Source organism: Myxine glutinosa, chromosome 1 (genome assembly GCF_964187855.1).
Source record: "Myxine glutinosa chromosome 1, kmMyxGlut1.1, whole genome shotgun sequence".
NCBI lineage: Eukaryota > Metazoa > Chordata > Myxini > Myxiniformes > Myxinidae > Myxine > Myxine glutinosa.
Window position 1 is genome coordinate 269,984,485 of NC_136261.1, and position 26,826 is coordinate 270,011,310.

General features: G+C 45.7%; 3 protein-coding genes across 10 annotated transcripts in view; all 3 read right to left on the bottom strand.

Annotated features, from left to right (window-relative positions):
- The window catches only part of LOC144894323 (uncharacterized), a 32,628-nt gene extending 19,462 nt beyond the window's left edge, over positions 1 to 13,166 (bottom strand). Inside the window, exon 1 of the mRNA XM_078786964.1 lies at positions 12,961 to 13,166. Coding sequence (XP_078643090.1) covers positions 12,961 to 13,166 — 206 coding nt within the window. The remainder of the gene's footprint in view (positions 1 to 12,960) is intronic.
- LOC144894331 (uncharacterized) lies at positions 12,412 to 15,682 on the bottom strand. Its single transcript, XM_078787012.1, has 2 exons — positions 15,632 to 15,682; positions 12,412 to 15,029 (listed from the first exon to the last, which is right to left on the bottom strand). Exons 1-2 carry the CDS (start codon positions 15,660 to 15,662, stop codon positions 14,563 to 14,565), a joined length of 498 nt encoding a protein of 165 aa, XP_078643138.1. The 5' UTR covers positions 15,663 to 15,682; the 3' UTR covers positions 12,412 to 14,562.
- Positions 15,683 to 15,997: 315 nt separating this feature from the next.
- FAXDC2 (fatty acid hydroxylase domain containing 2) overlaps positions 15,998 to 26,826 on the bottom strand; it is an 881,086-nt gene continuing 870,257 nt past the window's right edge. For all 8 annotated transcript variants that reach the window (XM_078786990.1, XM_078786986.1, XM_068131752.2 and 5 more), the window contains exon 9: positions 15,998 to 16,820. In XM_078786990.1, coding sequence (XP_078643116.1) covers positions 16,670 to 16,820 — 151 coding nt within the window. In that variant the 3' untranslated portion in view covers positions 15,998 to 16,669. The remainder of the gene's footprint in view (positions 16,821 to 26,826) is intronic.

The following is a 26,826-nucleotide window of genomic DNA, read 5'->3' on the forward strand; positions in this document are numbered from 1 at the left end:
CACTGCCGTATCCATGTCGGTAGGTCACCAGTGAAGGAGCTGCGCTCCAACGCGAGTCGAAAGAATTGACGCGACCAAAGACGGAATTCGTCCGAGTTGCTTTATTGAAACAAAACAGCTCAGGTATTCTGACAAGCCCGTTTATCGGGCAGCAATATATATACACATTTATGTCGGGAAGTTTGCCCGGCAAAAGCTATACCGGGCATGCCCGGGTGTCAAGGGCGAGCCTTGGAAAGGCGAGTCTGGACCTGCCCGGGCGTGTTTGGCTGCGGCCTGGCAAGTCGAGGCTGGGCGTGCCCGGGCGCTCTGGGCGAGCCCTGGAAAGGCGATAGCGGGCATGCCCGGACGCTCTGGGCGAGCCCTGGAAAGGCGATAGCGGGCATGCCCGGACGCTCTGGGTGAGCCCTGAAAAGGCGATAGCGGGCATGCCCGGACGCTCTGGGCGAGCCCTGGAAAGGCGAGAGCGGGCATGCCCGGGAAAGACGAGACCGGGCGTGCCCGGGAGGTTCGGGCGTGCCCGGGAACAGTGAGTCCGGGCATGCCCGGGAGAGGCGCGTCTGGCCGTGTTCTGGCCGGTGCAAGGCGATTGTGTGCATCCAGCGGTAACCGCTACAGGTTTATGATACTGTCTGTCTGTGTAATGAGTAGCACATACTTTGCAGCGAAGCAATGTGACCAAGCCTTCCCCATCGCATCCCGCTTCAAGACCGTCGCTGAATGACCATTTTCGTGTTTTTTTTCGTTTAGCAACGGACGCCATTTTGAAAAGGAAGTCTGTGATTTAGACCGATGCGCATGTCCGTCAAAGCGGAAGTCATATCGCGAACCTGAATGTGGGAAACTACATGCTATCTGCTTTGCCGGCCTAAGTTTGTTGGAAATAAAACTCAACTTCCAAAATAGTCAGCTGAAAATCACTTGTGAAGGTAAATACTACATCTTTTTGTCTTACACTGCCTTTCTGCGATGGGAAACGTCCTTTCGGTTCCGTGTTTTTTCTATCACGTTACCGACACGTTACCGGTAACGATCGTTTCCGTGAAATCCGCAGGCCTGTTGTTCACTCATTCGTTCGTTCATTCCACATGGTTTTCTTTTCTTTAATGTGGGCATCCAATCTTTCACTACCAGCATCACTTTCCTCTTTCATTGATCTCTTTACTCATTCCCCTCATAATATCACTCATGCCCCTTAATAATTTTAACATGGCCTGGAAAGACATAGGACACATCTTCTGGCTTGATCGCTTCGGAACGGGGGAGGTTCCATCTCTACCCTCCAATTCCCCTATATTGGGCCCACTTCCAATGCTACCAGCATCTTCTATCCACCCCTCCTTATGACACACCCCCTCCATCCGCCGAGAGGAGGTCGTTCCCACGCGTATTTTACCTCAGACAAAATTTAAATTTAGCGACACAGTGTGTGCGTCTCGCACACCAATCGACTATACCAATTTATATCGCCTCCGACTATCTCACTATAATTCACCAAATGTCCGTCCGTCTGTCTATCTGTCCGTCCATTTGAAGGTACCGCAAAAACGGCTGAACCGATCGCAACAATATTTTGGGTGGGTAATCCTGGGATCTCCTGGAGTAAAATAGGGTATATTGTTTTTCCATTTTCAGCTTTGGCCTCCAGCATTTTCAGGTTTGGACTCTCGCATAACGTTATTTTCCCAGGTGCCGCACAAACGGCTGCACCGATCGCTGCACAGCTGCACTGATCGGCCGCACAGATCGGACTTGGTGACCTCAGACAAAGACCTTTTATAAGGACATGGGTTGAATCCCTGCTTGAGAGAATGCTAACCTCCTCCCCGCCATCACGGTTGTCTCTCCAACTCACAATCCCACGAGATATGCGGAAAGGACGACCCAAAACCAATTATCATCTTTTTGATTCGTATATAAACATCATTAAAAGTAAATAATGACCTCGGCCAAAGTTCAAACGACGTGAGTTTAATCTCTACATGAGAGAATTCCACATAGCTATTTGGGCGGTGTATACGCTAACAGATAGCTGTCTCCATCGATCTTGCCAAGGCCGTAAGACCTATTGGCTCAAAATCCTTTTAACTGTTGACTCGGTAGTTTTTACAATGAAGAAAACATTAACATTGTTGTTAAAAGTTTATTTTGTGATTAATTTGTGATTGGAGTTATGTTGTTTGGAATGAAAAAAGAGATATCGAGTTCAAGTGAATGATGACATGCCGTGATGGTTTCTACTTTCTAATCCTGAACTTCACGGATCGCCATATGCAGATTCGCCATGGACCCACGATCAATCTTTTTATATGTGAACGTACCCGTTTGTTTGCGAACGGGTACGTTTTTCATGGAAGTCCTTCACGAACTTGCTGTCCATGTCTGACGTGCAACTGAGGGTGCTTCAGGAATGTGGAATTTATTGGTTTCATGCTTTAGCATTCGCCGTATCTGCATTGCCTGTTTGTTTCTGGCCTCCGACCCATGCGTGGCACGGGTCCACTTTTGACACCAGTTATACATATAGGGTTCAAATCCCACTCCTGAATACCATTTGTCGAGGTATCAAAAAGTTTGTATCCCGCTCCTGACACCATTTGTTGTGTGATTCCCCTCGGTGAAGACTGGGAAATCACGGATGGAAACGAGCGTTAATTTGAGGCGATGATCAAATGCGGACTTCGCTATATATGCGCAGGAGGAAGAGAGGAAGAAGAAGCGGGAAACTTTTACCTGGCACAATCTCGCCGGGAAGTCTTCAAAACCTGCAGGAAATTAACTCACACGAAAAACGGAATTATGTACAAAAATAAACAAGGCTTTATTGTCACGGTTGCCGATAATACAAAATAAAACGTGCCGGTTACTAAAACCCCCTTAAATTGGAGTACTCCGACAGACAGAACACAGATACAAGATGAAGGATAAAGGGACGGGATGAAAGGGATTATTTTCATGGGTACTCACCTCGGTCTGGCTTGATTGTCTGGCCGACAGAAATCAGACCTAGACAGAAATCACGCATTTATATCACTAAATAAAAGTGACCGGATCAAGCCATTGAACAATACCGCTGGCACTGCCAGCCGCGACATCGCAACACAAGCAGGCAGGCCGTGGGGCCACGCCCCGAAGAGCAGTGATTTGTCTAGAATTTGATTCAAGGAAGGACTTCTAAGTGGGCACTCGCTGATAGGAGCGGACACGGGGACGTCGTGAGATGACGTCAGAGCCTCGAGTACCAAATAATTGGAGGGTGGACATTTTGTCTCTCTCAAGTCCTGGCTTTGACAACGAATGGTCGTGTCCCGACATCTCTCTCTCTTGGGGTCTGGACTTTGATAGGGAACGGTCGAGGCTCTCGACTTCTTTGCATCTTCTGGCTTTGGTGGTGAACGGTTACAATTTCATATCTCGCTCTGCTTCGGGATTTCACGGCGAGCGGTCGGAGTTCATAGCGCTCCTGCGTGAGGGGAATTCATTCACGAGCACGTGAACATTCTGCAGTGCTCTGTTTGGCGGGGTTCGGATTGAAAGCACGGTCGCATTTCTTTTCCTGGGCACGTCCGTGTTGGTGAACGAGATCGTGAGGATGAGCACGGCTGGAGCGACTGAGCGGGTGCAGCCTGTTCACTTCGCGCATGGAGCCAGGAGTGAGCGGACTGCGCAGTGAGGCCTAGTTCCTGCCCACGGGCAGTGCAGCCTGCGGTTTCCAGCGCAAGGACGTAGAGGTCTGTGACGATCCGCGATGATTCCTGACCAGGTCCAAGAGCAGCACGGACCTAAGTGCCCACAATAAATAACACACATTTATTTTCGTTCTTTTATATTTCCCTTTGTTTGTAATCGAGTCTGCATCGGGATGTCCCGTTTAGGAATCATTGTTTTTTAAAATCATGCATTATTTCGTTGCCGGAATTTCTTTAATAAAGCCGGTATTTTTGTACAGTATATCCTGTGTCGGGTTTGAGTCGATTGATTATCCAGATGCGAAGACGTCGGGTGGAAGCCGTCCTGGTAAGTTCGTCCTCCTCTTCCTTTCCCTCGCGTGTAAAGAATACCATGGATTGACTGCCTTGGAGTAAAGCTCGTTTTTGTCATCCGTGTCACCCTGCGGTGTTCACTACAGGGTAGTAGACAAACGACAATATATATATATATATATATATATATATATATATATATATATATATATATATATATATATATATATGTGTGTGTGTGTGTGTGTAGACTGTATATATACAGTCGTGGCCAAAAATGTTGGCACCCTTGCACTTTTTTCAAATAATGCACCATTTCTTCCAGAAAATTGTTGAAATTTTAAAATATTTTGGTATTCACATATGTATTTCTTTGGTTTGCAGTGGAACAAAACAAAAAAGCTGAAAAGTTTACTAAATCTTAGCTTATTCCACACATAAATCCTAAATTTATTGAGTATGCACTCCAGGGCAAAAAAAAATAAAAAATGAAACAACCTGTTTTTTTTCTTCCAAATTAGGAGCCATAGATGCATAGTACACATTCCACTTTAAATTGATTACTCGTTACAGTAGCTAAAAGCCCTCTGCGCATTTATAGCAATTTTTATGAAAAAAATATGTTTTAAGAAGTTTTGTTCTCAAATAAACAAAAATTATGAAATTTTTGTATTTTCGCCTTTCATTGTTAAGGCCAATATCTCAGGTAAGACAAAATAGATGAAAATGTTTCACATAAAAAGGAAGATAACTGTTTTGAGTTGTTTTGTGTCACAAATATATATATACAGGCAGTCCCCGGGTTACGAACGCCCGACTTACGAACGCCCGTACTTACGAACCGACCTCCGTAAAGCCTATGATTAACAAAAAAAAAATATTTTTTTTAAATATATTTTAGTATACAGAATCGAGGCTCGTGAAAGAACTAACATTTATCACACAGAAAAAAAATCAAACAGACACACAAAATATATAATAAGGGGAGCAGTCGACAAGAGAAATATGAGAAAAGCTCTGTTCAAGCCACCCTTGATGTTTACTTTAAGAAAATTGACCAGCAGCAGGTCCATCCTCTCCAGCACCAGGTCCATCCTCTCCAACACCAGGCCCATCATCTCGGAGAGATATATCAAGGTATGATCGTTTCAAGGTTTGCAAGACATCAATTGGAACGAGAGTAAGTGTTAACCTTTAATCATTATATCTTTTCTTTTCTATCTAAACAGTTTAAAAAATGTTTGTTTCATATTTTTTTACACTTAAAGATGTTTAGGTAAAATATATACTATATACGAAGACAAACATTTGACTACTTGATGCTAGATGTGAAGCGTACGTAACTGTTCCGACTTACAGACAGACTTAAAAATGGAACTCGTTCGTAACCCGGGGACTGCCTGTATATATATATACACAAAGAATTAAGTTAAGCACCCCCCCCCGTTTTTTTACAACCTCGCACATTACAAGTTTGTTGTCGTCAAAACAGTGTAATATACCCATGATATTGCTATATTTTCTGGAGAAGTGATATTATGGTCACATAAAAACATAACAATCATGCCGTTTTCAATATTTTATTCTGAATAATTTAAGGTGAAATTTTTTGGGAATTTTAGGCATATTTTCACCTCAATTTAAGTATGGAGCTATAGGTCCATCACGGACAGTGTGGATGACGTTTATGTTTTCTAACGTACAGTCATTGTTCTGAGAAGACCTCTAGCGATCTTTGCGTCAATAACGTGTGTAGGACCCACGTGATCGGATCACTGACTCAACCCTACGTCTCATAGACCCTGTAAGCCGTCGTATGCGTTGCTGTGGCAGGTTGTTCCATTCCCGATGTAATGCACGTTCCAATTCATCCAGATTGGCTATTGGAGGGACCATCTTCGCAATTTGTCGTCCCAACATGTCCCAAACGTGCTCGAGGGGGTTCAGGTTCAGGACAGGATTAGGGGGTGCTTAACTTAATTCTTTGTGTAGGGGTGCTTAACTTAATTCTTTGTGTATATATACATATTGTTGTGGTTTTGGAATAAAGGATAATCCCCCTCGTAGGTAGACGCATCACAACATGAAGCCTCGCGATAGTTCAGTTATTTCTTAGTGAATGTAAGCGTAGTCCTTTCCTGTGTTAGTTTTGCGTTGAGCAGGCCCATGAGTAGGGCAGTCTTTTGGCGCTAGCATGCCACGTGGCAGGCCTGAACAAGTCTGGTGAGGCCAAAGGGAGGTGCTGCAGGAGGGAGTGGCCGGTAAGCACGAGCCGCCAATCAGAGCTCGAGGGGAGTGGCTTACCACGGCGATGAGAGGCGGAGCATGGAACATTCGGGTAGGGCTGGGGCGGAGCCATAAAACCCTGCTCCGAGCCCCCCCCCCCCCCACCTCAGTTGAGAGTTCAGAGTTTGCCTGAGTCAGAGTTGAGTTGAGTTCGGGGAAGGCATTGATTGAGTCAGTCGTGTGCACAGGCAGTTGAGTTGAGTTAAGAGTCGCGTACTTACTTTTTCCACATGCGAAATTTGCATTCATGTTTATTTAAATTATACAATGGACTACAAAATGTAAATGTTTCATGATATTTGTTATATTATATCACCTTTATCAATCAATGTTGTTGAAATGAAGATCAAATAGCTGTATGTTGAAATATGTTGAAAAAGTCAAAACTTTACATGGGGTGTACTTACTTTTTCACGTGACTGTATTCCTCAAACGTCCAGGATGCACTGGGGAAAAGCATTGGATGATCATTGCGCCATCTAGTACATAAGCTGTGACTTTTGGTGTCTTATTTGGTGGAGGATTCTGGGACAATTTTAACTCTGTCAGGAGATCAGGCCTTGTTGCCAGATTGCATCTCATCGTCTCTCGAGAGGCTTTGCACCGTAGGCTGGTTTTCCTGCCTAAAGAACTCTTCGAGATTGCCTTTGCGGCGTGACTGTAAGCGATATACAGATGTGAAAAACAGCACAATCGTTTTTGAGAGCCCTTACTGCATTGATCTGTTTCTTTCCATTTTTTCTTAGAGAGAAGAGCGGTAGGTTGTTTCTCTTCAGAGGCTCTGGAATCAGATTTTTCTGCTGTAGAAATTGCTCCGCAACAAAATTGATTCAGCCTGATCTTATATGCATTCCTCACAGTCTTCACTACATTTTGGTAAATGATAACTTTAATGGTGAGCGTCAGAAGTTCGTTCTCCACTGTCTTCCTTACAGATTTCCCATCTCTGAAGATTTTAACGAGAGCGGGTACCTCCAAAAAAAAGTCTGGCAGCTGAACTCTTCTTGGTGATGCTTGGTAGGGTGACTTTTACTTCCATCTATGGTGTCTTTGAAATCGGATATCATTCGAGACACTTTGGGTCCAGCTTTCATCCAACACCAGAGGGCTTGGAGGTTTTCTGTCACCCCAATGGCACCACCCTCACCCTTGACGTGTGCATTGCTCTGATTATGGGCCTAATCAAACACCATAGGATTTAACTCTTTCCTATCCACAAAAAACTCTGCATGGTCTTCTTCACCACAAATCTACTGGAAACATACTTATGATAGAGGGAAGGGAGCACATATCTTGGATGTGCACTGAGAGCCATGTGGTGTAGTTGAAGCACTTATTGGATGTAGGCACACACGTACGCCTTTGGTTTTATTGACACACTATATGATCCATGAAGAGGTCAGGCTCAAAATAAAGGATTTGCATTGATATATCTTTAATCAAATATACTGAGCCAGAAAAAGACACCTCTAAACAGGGGGAAAAAATTATATATGGCCTTCAGATCGAGGTCAAGGCCACTTTCAAGGTCACCACTCGTGACTTCATGTGTGACTTCCCACAAGTCACGATTGGAGGTCACGTCTTTTCGAAGCTGTCCATGCGCTCCCGCTTTCGAAGTTAAGTAATTTTTCACAATTGTGTCTGTCGAAACTGTATCTATCTTTCGGTGTGTGTACCTATAGTGTGTCTTTAGTAAGATTCTCGGTGTTTCTCTGTTCTCATTCGCTGTTCTTATTTGGTCGTTCGTTCTTCGATCACGTGTTTCACCCCCATTTCCATTTTCCATTTCCCCAGATAGTTTTCACTGCTCCATTTAAAAATGTTTAAACTTTCCCCTGAAGAACTGTATTCTGTCGTATATTATAACACCTTTTTCTTCTTCTTCGATAAAAGGATGCTTTCGCCTTGCTCACCAAATCTATTCATTCCAAAAAAAATTCCATCTCTTACAGTTCCTCTTTTCTACATTCCCGAAACTCTCCTGCACTCCACCCCTCCTTCAGCGTCCTCAAACGTATTTTTGACTCGAAGGTCACACGAAACTCATTTTGCAACAAATGTTCATTTCCCATTAATCGTACACTTTTCAAAATCAAATCTCACCCCTCCCCTCCAAATCTTCCCCAACACCCCTCCCCTCCAAAACTTCCCCATCACCCCTCCCCTCCAAATCTACCCCCTTGCCCCTCCCCTCCAAATCTTCCCCATCACCCATCTCTTTCAAATATTCCCCCTTGCCCCTCCCCTCCAAATCTTCCCCATCACCCATCCCTTTAAAATCTTCCCCATCACCCCTTCCCTCCAAAACTTCCCCATCACCCCTCCCCTCCAAAACTTCCCCATCACCCCTCCCCTCCAAATCTTCCCCCTTGCCCCTCCCCTCCAAATCTTCCCCATCACCCATCTCTTTCAAATCTTCCCCCTTGCCCCTCCCCTCCAAATCTTCACCATCACCCATCCCTTTCAATTCTCCACCCTTGCCCCTTCCCTCCTAAACTCCCCCCACACCCCTCCCATCCGAGACTCTCCCTCGCTCCTCCCCTCCTAGACTCCCCTCTCACCCCTCCTCCTCAAAGCGTCCTCCCCGCTTCTTCCCCCTTCCAACTTCATCTCCCCCAACCTTCTGCCTCGCTCTTCCCCCTCCTCAAATAACACCTCACTGTGCCTCACCCAATCACCATCAAACCTTTTGTCCGCCCCATTCTTCTCTTTCTCCAAGCTATTCTGAAATCTCTGACACACCTTCAACAGCTCTCCCTACCACTTCCTCCTCTTCCACATCTTACCCTACCCCCCCCCACCCCCTGTTCTGTATCCGATGCTCCCCCTTCCTCTTCATTAACAGTATGGACCTCAAACATCCGGGGCCTTCGCTCAAACTTGACTGATCTCTCCATACAGGTTGCTTCTGACAAACCAGACGTGATCTGCTTAACAGAAACTTTCCTCCTTCATGATGTCTCTGATTCCTTGGTATCTCTCCCAGGTTACTCCCTCCTCCGGTATGATAGAGCTGAGCCTCGTCCTGGAGGGGGGGGGGGGGGGGGGGGGGGGGTTGCTATCTTTATAAAAAAACCTCTTCCTCACTTGCCCTGCACTGCCCTCTATCCACCTCACCCCCAGGAATACCTTTGGCTACGGCTTCCCCTTCGCTCCCACCTTTTGTTCATATGTGTGTTGTACCGTCCACCAAACAGTGATGACTCCATCTACATCTCGCTGTCTGATAATATGGACCAACTTCTATCTACCCATCCCAACTCTCTCTTCCTCATATGTGGTGATTTCAATTGTCACCATGCCAGTTGGCTGGGTGTGGGTACCTCTCTCACCAGCTAAGGCTCTTCAGCAAAGGACTTCTGCGACTCACTGGGACTGACACAATCTGTCAATTTCCAGACCCGGATCTCAGTCAACGGAGCATCTTCTCTTCTGGACTTGTTTATGACTAACTTCCCTGAAAATGTCTGCTGCTCTTCTTCTGCTCCAATCGGCTCATCTGATCATGTGCTTGTTAAAGTGGACATCTCTCTGACCATTCTCAGAGAGCTTCCTCAGCGTCGACGAGTCTGGCGTTTCACTCAGGCCAACTGGCGCGGTCTTCAAGCAGCCATCAATCATCTGGACTGGTCTCCCATCTCCACCGCCTCTGACATCAACTCATCCTGGGAATTTTTTCAAAGTAAATTGCTCTCTCTCATGCATAGATTTATCCCATCTCGTCTTCAGTTGTCATACCCTTCCTCCTGTCCATGGTACACGGAATCTTGTGGTGAGGCTGTTGCCCAGAAACAACTTGCCTTCGTCTCCTGGAAAGCAAATCCAACGGAAGGAAATCTCATTTCCTTTCACAAAGCCCGAAACAAGTGTGTGTCCACCCTCAGGAGAGCCAGGAAACAATATCACTCCGTTCTCAAGACCGAACTCTCTTATCTGTCTCCCGCTTCCAAATCCTGGTGGCATCTGGTCAAATCTGTTTCTGGTGTTTGTCCCCCTCCATCCCCTCGCTCACCTCAAACCGCTACACGGCTGACTCCGCACGTGAAATAGCTGAATGCCTCAACTCTGTGTTTGCCTCTAAATCTTTTGTCCCAAACCCATCCCTCTCTGTACCCACCGTACCCAGTTGCTCCTGGACTCTGCGTCCTTTCCTCCTGACAAGGTGGAAAAGTTTCTGTCAACCCTCGACTCTGATTCTGCAACTGGACCTGACGGCAACAGCCCACGGGTCCTAAAATCCTGTTCTTCTGCTCTTTCACTCCCTCTCTCTGTTCTCTTCACCCTCTCTTTTGCTCAAGGTCATCTGCCATCTGCTTGGAAATCAGCCAACATCACCGCTTTGCACAAAAAAGGTGCAAAAACAGATCCTAGCAACTGCAGACCAATCAGCCTTCTCCCAATTATCAGCAGTCATGGATTTCCATCATTGCTTCAGATATGAAATCTTTCCTCTTCTCCAATGGCTTGATCTCTGATCATCAATTTGGTTTCAGACCTGGTCACTCTACTCTGGACATGCTGATTCTGCTTTCTCAACAATGGATGGAGGTCCTCAATGCCAAACAGGAAATTAGAGCTGTTTCCCTTGACGTGTCACGTGCCTTCGATACGGTCTGGCACCCCGCTCTGCTCACCAAACTCTCCTCCTTTGGTATCCATGGAAATCTCCACGCATGGGTGGCGGACTTCCTCTCTAGTCGTAGTCAACGTGTGGCCCTGAGTGGGTTTCTCGCATCTCCTCTTCCTGTTCAGGCTGGAGTTCCCCAAGGCAGTGTTCTGGGCCCCGTGCTTTTTCTGGTCTTCATCAATGATCTCTCTGACTCTTGAAAATCTTCTCTATCTTTTTGCTGATGACTCTACTCTCTGTCGCTCCATTCCTCATATCGGCAGGCTGCAGCCTCCTCACTCTCTGCAGACCTGGACAAAATCACAGACTGGGCAAACAAGTGGAATACATCTTTCAATCCTGACAAATCTCACACTCTTACGATGTCTCTCCAAAAAGACCGACTGGACAACCCTCCCATCCACTTTCTGAATAATCCTCTTCAAGAAGTTCTGTCACTCAAGCTTTTGGGTCTCACTATCTGCCATGATCTTTCCTGGGAAAACCACATTTCAAATCTGGCCTCCAAAGCCAGTCGCCGACTGGGCATCCTCCGTTGTGCGAAGTCCTTCCTTGGCACACCTGAGCTCCTCACCACATACAAGGCCTTCATCCGCAGCTCAATGGAATACTGCTCTCCCCTCTGGGCTGGTGCTCCTGCCTCACACCTAGCTCGTCTTCACGCTGTTGAAACCAAAGCGTTCAGAATCATTGGAATCTCCTGCGATGAAGCTAACTCCAAGGGCCTTTCACTCACTCACCGCAGGCAGGTTGGTGGTCTTTCTGTCTTCTACCGACTCCTCTCTGGCCTTGCCCCCCCAGCTCTCTGTGGGCTCTGTCCCCCAAATATTCCTACAGGTCGCACAAGATCTGCCTGCAACCCTCTGATGGTTAAACTGCCAAAATCAAGACTCTCTGCTCACCTTCACTCCTTCATTCCTCTTTTCTCCCACCTCTGGAACAAACTCCCTCACTCTCTTCAATCCCACTCCACCCTCCAGGTCTTTAAAACAGCTGTTCACCACCATCTCTTATCTTCCCCCATCCAAAACCTTGATCTTTTCTACCCCCGCTAATTTCACCCCAAATCTACTTTTTTGAAATACCAACTTCTGTCCTGGAAGTCCTTGGTGTCCTTGTGTTTTATACTTCTCCCACCCCACCCCCCTTCCCACGCCTCCTCCCCCCAAGCCCTCTCCCTCCCACACATCTCCCTGCTCTCAAATGTTGTGTTTGTGTGCTTCCCCTTCTCTCCCCATCTATTCTTCCGCTCCCTCTTTTTATATATTTTGTTTGTCTGATTTGTTTGTGGAATAAATGTTAGCTCTTTCACAAGCCTCGATTCAGTATACAAAAAAAAAAAGAAAAAAAAAAAAGTGTTCAATATATTTGTACCACATTTATTGACTCCCAAGCAGGGGTGTATCTTCGGAAAATAGCGCCTAAGGCAAGCACTGAAATTGCGCCCCTGGCGAAACATCTGACACCAATCTTTTAGATAACTTTACCATAAAATCAGCTCAAAAATACAAGTCAAGCTCGTTAATCTTTTAATTAACAAATTATGGCACTACATGAACATTACAACTGCACCTTCCTTGCTTTCACTGATGCAAATAATTTGTCTATGATGTGCTCAGTCAGTTTTTTCAGCTTTCTTCTCTTTCTGCAGTCAGCAGAGCAAGATCACAAAGTCTGCCTTGACCCATGGAGGCTCTCAAATACGAAAGTATTAGTTTTAACTTGCTGAATGATTTCTCATAGCTGGCGATGGAAACTGCGATGGTTAGCATTATCTGAATAGCAATGCGAAGATTGGGGAAGACGTTCTCATCTCCACACTGAACAATTAATTTGAGAAGCTCTTCAGGTCTTGATATTTTCATGTTGGCCCGACTTGATAGCAACATTCTGCAATCCAAAATTTATTCATATAGCTGCTGTCCATCAACAACAGAGCTGTACAATTCGCCCAATTTTTCACACTTCTTCTTGAGGTCGTTACTGTTGGCACCGTAACACAGTCCCTCGACATTGAGAAGGAACCCAAACTTGGCGTCAGTGTCGTGCAAACGAGCGAACCTTTCATCCATTTCTCTGTGAAGACGGTCGAGTGTTCCCTTCATGACTCTTTCCATTTCCTCCTTGGCTGTTAACCCAGCGTCTCTCGAGTTCTCATCAGCCATTCGTTTCTTTCGACTGACGTCATTCAACTTCAATATTCCATTCTTGACAGAGACCGAGTCCTTCTTCGAGTGACTCACTGACCAACACTTCTCTTTCATCATCAAAATGATCTCGGAGGGCTTTCAAATCCAGGGCAGCATCGTGGAAGTTCATGCTAGGATCCTGCAGCCTCTTTTGAATAAGGTCAATGCGAATAAGTACTTTGTTCCAAAATCCTAGCAAAGTCAGAAAATCGTAACTCAACATGTGGTTTATACAGCTGCCTTGCATCACTTCTTGTTGAACTTGTTGAACCAGCGCTGTGTTGAACGAGAGAAGAACACGTAGAGAGCTTCGATGGTTCCAAAAAACGTGACCATCATTGTATCCTGCTTGGCTGTATGTACACCCACCAAGTTGAGTGAGTGATTGTCGCAATTCACAAACACTGCCAGGTTGTTTTTCTCACTTATTCTTTGATGAACACCACTTCTGTGTCCAGCCATCACAGCAGCGTTGTCATAGCACTGTGACCGACAATCTTGTAGCTCCATTTCGTCCTTCTCTAGCTGTTTCAAGATGTCTTCAACCAAGCTCTCAGCATCCTTCTGGCTTATCTGGATAAAACCAAGGAAGGACTCTCTAACACGGACTGTTTTCCTCTCAAAATCAACTTCCACGTACCTCACTACTTCTGACATCTGCTCACGGTGTGCCTGATCAGGAGTCGAGTCGAACATGAGGCCATAGTACTTGGCTTTACGAATGCTTCTCAGTAAACTCTGGCGAATAGTGGATGCCATCATGTGGATGAATTCGTTCTGGACACCTGGTGAGAGATAAGACGTGGATCCAGGATGACTTTCGACACGAGTGAGGTGTTCTTTCATGACAGGGTCAAAGATGGCCAGTAGTTTCAAGGAAATTTCCCACATTGGAGTCATCGTCCAGCTGAAGTGACTCCTTGTGTCCTCGCAAAGCCAGGTTCTGAGTCGCAAGGAATTTTATGCAGTGAAGGATTCTCGTCAAGATATCACGCCACTTCTGCTTTTCCTTCTCAATCTGTGACTGAAGTTCCACGTCAATAACTCCTCTGTTTTCAGCTCAATTTCTTTCCATTTCTTTCCACTGTGTGAAGCACTCTCGACAATTCTTAGCATTTTCATGAACACTAATCCTTTCAGGTGCTTTCCACTGGTTGAATCCACTTTCCTGCTCCAATGAGGATTGATGGTCTGACCGGGAACGGGAATAGAGAAGACAACAGATACAAAATGCAGACTTTTTAGAAGGGGAATAGACCAGCCATGAGCGAGTCACTTCCTCACCACAACCATTTCCCAATTTCCTCTTGAACCAAGTTTTGTTCATTGAGCGGTTATTTGTTGGTAGGAAAGGCCCCTCACTGTTCTGAAAATACTTCGAACCCAGCTTTATTATTTGTTCTCAACGCGTCAGGCAGAATTGCTTTTCCAGTATCCTTGTCGAACTTCAGAAGTCCAATGTCATGCTGTTCAATCACTTCTGGTATGACAGTTCGAGGCTCTTGACACCATCCAGTTCACTAGGTTCAGTGTCGTCAGGTTCAATCTCGTCAGGTAAAATCTCGTCAATAAACTCAACATCACCACCACCACCACCACCACCACCACCACCACCATCGTCTTCCCCTCCTGTCATGTCCACGTTCTCTCTGGCAGCCTCACTTTTAATCTCGTCATACTCGGATTTATCTGACTTGACTTCCTCCTCGGCTTGTGACGCATTTGTACTTGATCCACCTTCGGATTCTAACAAACTTGTAGCAGGTGCAGGCGACTCCATGGAATGTGTCGAACAACTTGTTCCGGGATTTTCAAAGAAAGGCATGAAGAACTTGCTCGACTTCTTGGCTTCCTCAGTCTCCAACTTTCGTCTCTTCCATCCTTCAGCTCCACTTTCCTTCTTCTTCGTGAAGAAACGTTTCGTGGTCTTCTTACACAATGCTTTGAAATAAGGAAATGGCACTTTTAATAAGAACATTAAATTTCACATATTTTGCACAAAATTCTAGACTACCTCCCTAGTTTGCACAGGAGAATGGTCTTACTGCCAGTTGGCACTGAGCAGTGGTACTGTGAGGTATGTGGTCATGTAGCTCCCAGCACTGTATTTTTACCTAATAATTTATATAAGTGGTTTAACAATCTAGCCATCCTTGTGCTTCTCACCCATGATAATCAAAGACAGATCATACATCTGAAGAAAATTCTTTTTTCACTATCCGAGGATGACTTGTCTGACTTTAATAGAAACTGCTCAGTGACGCCCCACTTCAAGTGGCACCCAGGGCACGTGCCATACCTGCCATACCTTAGGTACGCCACTGCTCCCAAGGCAGGTAATGCAGCTAGAAGATATCACCAGCCGCCATTTTGAAATTAACCTCTAGCAGCTATTAGAGGTCACCGCGGGATTGTATCCATATGCAAAATTGTTTCGTATTGGATGAAGGATTAATGTGCCAAACTTCATGATTTTAACCCAAAGTGCACAATTCGGCCCAATATCACCTCTTGGCAGCCCGACGACTAGTCCCTCCACCCACCTTTACATTTATTGTTCGATTGCTCCTTCATCGACAGTTTTCCCTTCCTATTCTTTCACCCCCTTCTTGTTGTATTTGAGGTTGTATTCAGTGTGTTTATCCCCATGTCGTGATTCGCTTTCCTCTGTTTTGAGAAGTCTGTTTTGAAAGGGCTGTAAAAGATCCAATGCTCAACAGAAAATGACGTTATCAGGTTAGAAGGTTTAAGCAGCCACAAGCATTTGTTGTTTAATGGCAAACTGAGTAACATGTTTCAATGTGCAATACTTATAGCTGCATATAAACAAAGATACCACAGGACCATGTGACACTAACAGGATATGAGGCGACCAAGTGCAAATAAACATCCGTGTCCTACTGCGTCACTGCTTTGTTCAACTGATTTATTGTTGCTGCATTATTTGCACAGTCTGGTGAAACAAGATGCTATGCATTTAGAAAAGTGCAACTCCATTGTAAAACTATAAAACAACCACAAAATCAAAGGATTCCACTTCCGCAATGTCATTTTCTCCAATCTACATTGCCACACGAGTAAATAAGGCTCGGAACGTTATATCTACAGCTATACTCTCGATAACTCAGGAAATAAACGATTTGTTTCAATAAACCATAAGAGGATGGGTAATCATAGCAACCAAGTGTTTTTAAGGGGAAAAAGTAGTTGAAAGAGCAATTGGTTTTAAAGACTTTACACTAGCAGGTATGCCAACAACAACAAAAAAAATCTGCACTGCTACAATGCCCTAACAGTTGTGCGGACAACATATTTTTAAAACATCAACATCTCAATACTAGCAATACGAGGAGGGAAACAGGAAATGAATGTCAAGGCGAGCAAATCCTAAATATGAACAAAACTGATAGCTTCAATCAATCAGGAAATAGCAAAGCAAAGTAGATATTTAGCCAATGTTAAGAAACATAATAGGCACCGCAGCAAGATGGTAAGGGTGTTGAAGCTCAAGAGGTATCAAGCTGTACTGCATACTACAGGCCAGCAAAGCCACTCTGTGTGCTGTGATGTGATCGGCAGGATTAAGCTTGCTTTCCATGGGGTGTTGTGGAGGAGAGTGGAGTGAGGCCCAACAACAGCACGTGGCGAGAGTAAGCCGGACTGCGACGAAAAAGATCGTCGGTACCGTGTAGACGGTCGAGGACCCCAAGCACACCATAGCACTGGTTAAACCTGCAAAACACTCATGGCTTTCATTCACGACACCAAGCATTATCTCCAAGTTACAACGACAATTTAAACCACCATGTTTGGTATTTCATACTCTATTCCTCAGAGATTCATGCTATGACAGGGACTGAATGACAACACAAATATAAACATATTTGATGTCCTTGTTTGGGCCCTTTACGAAAGCATTGTTACGTGGAAGTTATCGGGTGATTAATAGGTAGATTGTATTAAGAATATCCTGGTCCATATGATCGTGTAAGGTAGATTTACTTATATAATAGCTATTTATCCAGAGGTAAGTCATATTGTAAAACGTGCACTGAAGAGGCAGCGATTGTTAATTACAAAGCAGATAGAATAAGATTGTATTCTGTAAAACATTCTGTAAAGGTAAGGAATGTGAGGATTATGGCCATGATGAATTGTTTCACCGGCACGCCACATGCCATGACAGCGAGGTAGGAGGGGGTGGGGGATGGAACACTTTTTTCAGGGCCGTCGTACCACAAAAGTCCCTTTTTGAGTAAAAATAAATGGATTAGAACGGCACTTGGTAGCGTGCATACCTTTGCCAGGCTGAACACAGTCTATGTTTTGTATCCCACCGATTGGATAGATCTGCATCCGGACCTGAACCAAAATATAATTTGCTTGTTCTCCTCACCGAACCAACTCATCCACCAAGTTTTGTCATACTCCGTCCACAACTTTTTGAGATATCATGCTACATTATAGACTATAGATCGTTTTGGGCCCATTTTTAATGGTGAAGAATCACTTTAAAAATTACAAAATTATCGGATCCGGATCACGAATTAATTTGTCCTCGTCACACACCAACCTGTCCACCTAGTTTCATTTGAATCCATCCACACCTTTTTGAGATATCCAGCTCACAGACAGACAAACCAAACATAGGGGCAATACCCCTGGCGCTCACCTGGTAGAATAAACAGTATAATGAACCACCTTTAGAGGCCATTTTTCCCCACAGAGCAGGGGTTGGCCTTTTTCGGGCACCTTGGTCCCCTTTTTGAAGCAATGTTTTACGGCCGGATGCCCGTCCTGCCGCCAACCCTGTTAGTCGCCTCTTGCGACACACAGGGAATTACCAGTGAACTGGTACTCAATTTTCCCACCTCGGAATGATGACGGGCTAAGTCAACCCCCCTGGCGTTAATTCAGCGATCGACCAGGATTCAAACCCAGGATCCTAGGATCCCAAGCCGGCACCCTAACCGCTAAGCCAACACCAGGCTAGAATGAACAGTATAATGCACTGACTAAATGTATTTATAACCAATTTCAATGGTTGCTTAAAAATAAAAAAAAAGAGCAGCATGTAGAATCATACTAACATAATAGTACAGCGGATAAGCTCTCATATTTTAACAAATTGTGCATGTTTTGAGAAAAGCATGAAATTTCTAGCATAGTTAGTGTAATGAAAATGTATCTAAGTTGAACCCAGGCGTGATGCTCTCTCTGGCCACTGAGAGGCGTCTATAAGAGCCCGGACAATAGTTGCTCCGGGACACTCCTGTGACATTTAATCTATGCCATGTAGACTCGGATGGTGCGTATACGTAGTTAGTCTAGGCTTGCTTGCATTGATTGATATTACTGAACTTTCTCCATGATTCCATGATCCCGATATATTGCATGATTGTATTTTTACAGGATGTTGCCAGAGATCAAATTGTCATTAAACCTACCTTCAGGTCAATGTCGTGGGATTGATTTCCATTACAGTTAGTATATACCATAAGGTTTATTTTCAGATGTGGAGGGAAGTCAGATTTGACCTCTGAGGACCGTGAGAGGTCAAATACAAGGTGGCCGCCAGTTCCCCAGGGATAATGTTCAAACGCGCTTAATTTTGGAACCAAACAGCGTAGAAAAACATTTAAGGTATCATTTCCAACTAAATTGGGGATGGCCATTCATTTGGTGATACTTTTGAGATCGCCAGAATTGAAGGAAATGCATTTAGGTCAAGGTCAAGGTCAAGGTCAAAACTGACCAAAAAATAAGGTCAAGAATGAAGTATCCCAAGTATGCAGATATCTTAAAATAAACCTAATGGGATGCACTAACTATGTTATAAATGTCCTGCTTTTCGCATAAGATGCACAATTGTTGTGGTTATCCACCTCACTTAAGTAAATACCCTCGATGTAAAATGGGCTATGTTTTTTTTTTGTTTTTTTTGTATACAAGATCGAGGCTCGTGAAAGAGCTAACATTAATCACACAAAAAGACAAACCGACACACAAAACACAAAAAACAAGGGGAGCGGCAGACAAGATGGGGAGAGAGGGGGAAGGACACAAACACAACATTTGAGAGCAGGGACATCGGGAGGACTTGGGGGGAGGTGGGAGAGGAATAAAACATATGAACACTGCCAGGACTCTGGGGTGAATTACCGGGGGTAGAAAAGATCAAGGTTTTCGATGGGGGAAGATAAGAGATGGTGGTGAACAGCTGTTTTAAAGACCTGGAGGGAGGAGTGGGATTGAAGGGAGTGGGGGAGTTTGTTCCAGAGGCGGGAGAAAAGGGGAATGAAAGAGTGAAGGTGAGCAGAGAGCCTAGACTTTGGCAGTTTAACCATAAGAGGGTTGCAGGCAGATCTTGTGCGACCTGAAGGAATATTGGGGGGACAGAGCACAGAGAGAGTTGGGGGAGCAAGGCCGGAGAGGAGTCGGTAGAAGACAGAAAGACCACCAACCTGCCTGCGGTGAGTGAGTGAAAGGCCCTCGGAGTTGACTACATCGCAGGAGATTCCAATGATTCTGAAAGCTTTGGCCTCAAAGCGTGAAGCCGAGCAAGGTGTGAGGCAGGAGCACCAGCCCAGAGGGGGGAACAGTATTCCATTGAGCTGCGGATGAGAGCCTTGTATGTGGTGAGGAGCTCAGGTGTGCCAAGGAAGGACTTCGCACGACGGAGGATGCCCAGTCGGCGACTGGCTTTGGAGGCCAGCTTGGAAATGTGGTTTTCCCAAGAAAGATCATGGCAGATAGTGAGACCCAAAAGCTTGAGCGACAGAACTTCTTGGTGAGGATTGTTGAGAAAGTAGATGGGAGGGTTGTCCAGTCGGTCCTTTCGGAGAGACATTGTAAGAGTGTGAGATTTGTCAGGATTGAAAGACATGTTCCACTTGTTTGACCAGTCTGTGATTTTGTCCAGGTCTGCAGAGAGTGAGGAGGCTGCAGACTGCCGATCTGAGGGATGAGGAATGGAGCGGCAGATAGTGGAGTCATCAGCAAAGAGATAGAGAGGATTTTCCAGAGAGTCGGAGAGGTCATTGATGAAGACCAGAAATAGCACAGGGCCCAGAACACTACCTTGGGGAACTCCAGCCAGAACAGGAAGGGAAGATGAGAGAAATCCATTCAGGGCCACACGTTGCCTACGACCAGAGAGGAAATCCGCAAGCCATGAGTGGAGATTTCCCTGAATACCATAGGAGGTGAGTTTGGTGAGCAGAGCTGGGTGCCAGACCGTATCGAAGGCACGTGATATGTCAAGTGAGACAGCTCTTATTTCCTGTTTGGCATTGAGGACCTCCATCCATTGTTGAGACAGCAGCAGCAACATGTCCAGAGTAGAATGACCTGGTCTGAATCCAAATTGATGATCAGAGATCAAGCCATTGGAAAAGAGGAAGGATTTGATATCTGAAGCAATGATGGATTCCATGACTTTGCTGATAATTGGGAGCAGGCTGATTGGTCTGTAGTTGCAAGGATCTGTTTTTGCACCTTTTTTGTGTAAAGCGGTAATGTTTGCTGATTTCCAAGATGCTGGCAGATGACCTTGAGCAAAAGAGAGGGTGAAAAGAACAGAGAGAGGGTGAGATAGAGCGGCAGAGCAGGATTTTAGGACCCGAGGGCTGATGCCATCTGGTCCAGTTGCAGAATCAGAGTCGAGGTTTGATAAAAACTTCTCCACCTTGTCAGGAGAGAAGGACACAGAGTCCAGGAGCAGTTGGGTTCGACTGGGAAAGGTGGGAACAGAGAGAGATGGGTTTGGGACACAAGATTTTGAGGCAAACACAGAGTTGAAGCATTCGGCTTTGTCACGTGCGGTGTCAACTGTGTAGCCATTTGAGGTAAGGGAGGGGATGGAGGGGGAACAAACACCAGAAACGGATTTGACCAGACGCCACCAGGATTTGGAGGAAGGAGACAGGTTTGAGAGTTCAATCTTGAGTGTGGAGAGATAGTGCTTCCTGGCACTCCTGAGGGTAGAAACACACTTGTTTCGAGCTTGGTGGAAGGAACTGAGATTGCCTTCAGTTGGATTTGCCTTCCAAGACGCAAAGGCAAGTTGTTTCAGGGCAACTGCCTCACCACAAGATTCAGTGTAGCATGGACAGGAGGAAGGGTAAGACAACTGAAGACGAGATGGGATAAATCTGTGCATGAGAGAGAGCAGTTTGCTTTGGAAGAATTCCCAGGAAGAATTGATGTCAGAGGCATTAGAGATGGGAGACCAGTCCAGTTGATTGATGGCTGCTTGCAGACCGTGCCAGTCAGCCTGAGTGAAATGCCAGACTCGTCGGCGCTGAGGAGGCTCTCTGAGAATGGCCAGTGAGATGTCCACTTTAACAAGCACATGATCAGAAGAACCGTTTGGAGCAGAAGAAGAGCAGCAGACATTTGCAGGGAAGTTAGTCATAACCAAGTCCAGAAGAAAAGATACTCCATTGACTGAGATCCGGGTCGGGAAATTGACAGATTGTGTCAGTCCCAATGAGTCGCAGAAGTCCTTTGCTGAGGTGCCATGGCTGGTGAGAGATGAACCCACACCCAGCCAGCTGGCATGATGACAGTTGAAGTCACCACATATGAGGAAGAGAGAGTTTGGATGAGTTGATAGAAGTTGGTCCATGTTGTCCGACAGAGAAATGTAAATGGAGTCATCACTGTTTGGAGGACGGTACAGAACACATATGAACAAAAGGTGGGAGTGGAGAGGAAGCCGTAGCCAGAGGTACTCCTGTGGGTGGGGTGGAGAGAGGGCAGTGCAGGGAGAGTGAGGAAGAGAGTTTTTGATAAAGATAGCCACCCCACCACCAGGACGAGGATCAGGTCTATCGTACCGGAGGAGGGAGTAACCAGGAAGAGATATTAAGGAATCAGAGACATCTTGAAGGAGGAAAGTTTCTGTTAAGCAGATCAAGTCTGGATTTTCAGAAGCAACCTGAATGGAGAGATCAATCAGGTTTGAGCAACGGCCCCAGATGTTTGAGGTCCATACCGTTAGTGAGGAGAGAGGGGGAGCATCGCGTGCAGGACAGGGGAAGGGAGGGGTAGGGTCAGATGAAGGGTGAGAGGGGGATGTAGGAAGAGTAGTTGATTGTGTGTCAGAGATTACAGAAGAGTTACAAGAAAGGGAAGGATGAGGAGGACGAAAGGTTTGATGGTGATGGAATGAGGCACAGTGAGAGTTTGTTTGAGGGGGGGCAGAGGAAAGTAGAAGGTTGGGGGAGGTGGAGGTATGACATAGGAGGGAGAGGAAGTGGGGAGGCAGCTTTGAGAAGGAGGTGGGAGGAGGGAGAATTTTGGAGTGATGGTTGGGGGGGAGATTTGAAGGGGAGGGGCAAGGGGGGAGTTTAGAAAGTGGATGATTAATGAAAGATGAACATATATAACAAATTGGGTTTGTTGTGATTTTCAAGTTAGCGATTCGTTTAAGAACGATGGAGGAGGGATGGAATGAATCAGAATTTAGAGCATGGAGTGATTTGGAATCATAAGAGATTGAATATTTTTTTGAAATGGAATGAGTCGAAGAGGAAATTGAAAGGAGCCTTTTAAATAAGAAGAAAAACAGCGTGTTGTAATAAACCACCGAATAAAACACTGAAGGGGATAGTCGAAACATATTTAAACAGAACTGTGAAGAACAATCTTATATTCACAAAAATACCAATGGGGAGAGGAAGCCTAGAGCGACGACCACGAGTCACTTGAACAGGGCAAAAGGTGGAAGGCAAGGGGAAAATGGGGGCGGGGCGAGACAGCGCACGTGGGCAGAGGCAAAAGCACACGAGGAGAAAGGGAAATAAAAGTTTTTTTTGTTTGTTTTTTTGTTTGTTTTGGGGGGGGGGGGGGTGTAGGGGTTACAACGTTAGACAAATAGTAGATGTTTGGTGAAGCTTGGTGGAGAAGGGGAAATCAAAAAAGCTAGCAAAACAGCGAAGGAAGGAACAACCTTCGACGGGGGAAGCCTGAAGCTGCAAGGCCTTGCTCGCGACACGGCAAACAAACGATTAATTTATGAAAGATAAACACCGAGAAACTTCCAAGGGGGACACTATAAGTTCACACAACGAACGATAAATACAGTTTCGACAAAATACAATTGTGAACAGACTTAACTTTGAAACATTGTGTTTTTGTGTTTTAACACCTGTGGTTGGTGTTAACATTGTGTTTTTTTGTGTTTCAGAATCCCCTCTCCTGCCGTGGTGATTTTATCGCAACCATGCCAAAGCGTCACATCCTGATGGGCCCTACCCAGCCCTCTACATCCAAGCAATCCAAGCCAGCCCCAAGCACTAACTGGGACATTTGCGTCCTCTGCCATGTAGTAGCAGACGAATCTTTACAATGTCCACTCAGACCAACGAAACAGCCCGTAGGTAGTGGCTATGCATCCTTGGCAGAAGACCTTCTCCGGTTCCAGACCCTTCAGCACATGCCAATGGACATCAACCTGGAGCTATTGGATGACGGAGATGGCATAGAATCCACTCTGAAGGCACACAGGGCTGAGTGGCACAAGAAATGTCTGCTAAAATTCAACAAAAAGGCGTTTGATGAGCAACGTCGGGGAGAATTAACTACAGGACAACAACGAAGTACCTCTACTGTGCACACGCGATCTGCTCACAGCCATCCACAGTCCACAGAGCCTACTTGTTTCTTCTGCAATAAGCCTGCTGGTTCTGCAGGCTTACATAAAGCATCAACCTACAACATTGACACAAATGTGTGGAGGTGTGCCCTTGAAGTTGAGGACACTGCTCTGCTGGCCAAGCTTGCAGCAGGAGACATGATTGCCATTGAGGCCAAGTACCATCACGACTGTCTGCGTTCACTGTACAACAGAGCCAGGCAGGCTGCACCCAAAGGCAATGATGGAGATGATTCTTTCCTGCATGACATAGCCTTTGCTGAGCTAGTGGCATTCTTGGAAGACATGAATAGTAATGAAGACAGTGCTCCTGTCTTCAAACTGATAGACATCACTCAGCTGTACAAGGTCAGACTGGAGGGAAACGGATTCACACTACCAGACTGAAAAGCAGGCTGCTTTCTGCGCTTCCTGATCTGAGGGCATATTCACAGGGAAGAGACACACTTCTACGTTTTGAGAGGTACATTGGACCAGCCCTCAAGATGGCCTGTTATCATGACAGTGATGCCATGCACTTAATGCGAGCAGCACAGGTGGTGCGCAAAGAGATCTTTGACTCAAGTTTCTCCTTTGATGGGTCGTTCCAGGCAAACTGCCAACAGGAGGCTGTGCCACCATCCCTCTTGGCTCTAGTCAACATGATACTCGATGGGGCAAACATCAAGCATCAGACACAGCTGGTCCACACAACCACCACAAAACCTGCCCTAGCAATCTCCCAATTGATGGTGTTCAACAGCGTGAAGCATGCACGAAACGTGGATTCATCAAGCTCAGCACGTCACAGCCGCAGCCGAGATGGGGAATCCATTTCGAGAACACAGCCAAGACCTACTAGTCATTGACACAGGGGACATCATGGACACCCAAGTGGCCGAAACTGTGAGAAGGATCGAGACCCTTGTTGAGGAGCAGTACACCAAGTTTGTGGCAGAAAGGCTAGAACAGTGTACAACACCCGTCACACAAACACTTCCAAAGAACAAGTTGCCACTGTTCAGTAGGCCACCGGTCAAGATTAAGTCAAAACAGAAGGCACAGCTCGCAGCACTGAAGAGTGACTGTGGTCTCTTTTCGAGGCTGTACATCTCCTGTCAAACACGAGATGGAGACATTGACAATTTCTTCTCCCATGAAAACCAGGCAGCCCCGCCAGCTCTTTCAACTGGAGGAAAAATGCGGATTGGTGTTAAAGCAGATCTACTTCGCTGCCTGGAATCAGATCTGCTCGAAAACAACAGTACGCCTGTGACTGATGCAACAATTCTCGATGGTGCAGCTGTGGTTCAAATCCTAAATCCTGGAACATCAAGAACATTTCAAGAGTATGGAGAAAGAGTGTTTGCACCATACATCTCTGTTCAACTTGAGAAAATCAGTCGCATTGACCTTGTCTGGGATGTATACCTACCTGCCAGCCTGAAAGCCTCAACAAGACAGAAGAGGGGAAAGGGCACCAGGAAAAGGGTGACTCCTTCTACTGTGATGCCAAAGAACTGGAAGGACTTCCTTCGAGTCGATGAGAACAAAACTGAATTGTTTGCTTTCCTTTCACGCGAAGCTGTTCATCTTCCTCTAGCAGAGGGCAAAGAACTGTATGCAACAGATGGAAGTGGAGTTCTCTGCTCTCCTGCTGAGTCATACTTGGCCCACCTTGCCCCATGTTCGCAAGAGAGGAGGCCGACACTCGTCTACTTCTGCATGTGGCAGATGCTGTGCAAAAGCGGTGTAAGGAGGTGACCATACGTACCGTTGATACTGATGTGGTGGTACTGGCTGTGGCTTCATTCAGCAAGACAGTTCCTGATGAGCTGTGGGTTGCCTTTGGTGTCGGGTCAAGCTTTCGGTACATAGCTGTTCACGAAATGGTTGCCACAATGAATCCAACACAGTGTCTGACTCTCCCAGTCCTTCACGATTTCACCGGGTGTGATACTGTATCTGCATTCGCTGGCAGAGGAAAGAAGACTGCCTGGGAAACTTGGAAGTCTTTCCCAGAGGTGAATGATGCTTTCAATGAACTCCTAGGCATGCCAAGTGAGGTCAGTGAAGGCTCAATGTTACTGCGAGAGCGATTTGTGGTGCTGATGTACGACCGAACCAGTGAGAGCATGGAAGTGAATGATGCCAGGAAGCAGCTCTTCACACAGAAGTCGAGAAGTCTAGAGAACATTCCTCCAACCCAGGCAGCACTGAAGCAGCACATCAAGCGCACTTGCTACCAGGCCAACTGTTGGAACCAGGCATTGGTCATGGATCCAGAGATGCCAGAGCCATCTGACTGGGGCTGGATAAAGGAAACAACTGGGTGGCAGCCTCTTTGGACCACTCTCCCTGAAGCATAAAAATCGTGCCATGAATTGATCCACTGTCGCTGCAAGAAAGGATGCACTGGACGCTGCAAGTCTGCCAAAGCTGCACTCAAGTGCACTGCACTGTGCTTCTGTTCTGGAGACTGTTCGATTTTGATCATTACCAATTTTCATCATTGCACTTGATTTAATGTAAGCTTCGGTGGACATACTTGGTTAACTACAGTTATTTATTCAGAGGTTATTGCATCATTCCTTGCAGCGGAAACCCTTTTTTTCATCATTTCTGGTCTTTGGGTGTTCTGTACCTATCCCTGTACCTGAAAAAATAAAGTTTTAAAAGTTCAAATGAACTTTTTCCAATAGCAGTTCCAACTGCAGTATCATAAAAAGAGATATTTAACGTAATTTGACTTTGACCTTGACCTAAATGCATGTCCTCGAGTTCTGGCGATCTCAAAAGTATCACCAAATGAATGGGCATCCCCAATTTAGTTGGAAATTACACCTAAAATGTTTTTCTACACTGTTTGGTTCCAAAATTAAGCGCGTTTGAACATTAGACCCGGTGGACTGGCGGCCATATTGGACTTGACCTCTCACGGTCCTCAGAGGTCAAATCTGACTTCCCTCCACATCTGAAAATAAATCTTATGGTATAAAAAAAAAAACACCGTTTAGAGGCCATTTTTCCCCGCAAGGCGGGGGTTGGCCTTTTCGGGGACTGTGGTAGTTGTTGTTTTTTTGGTCCCCTTTTTGAAGC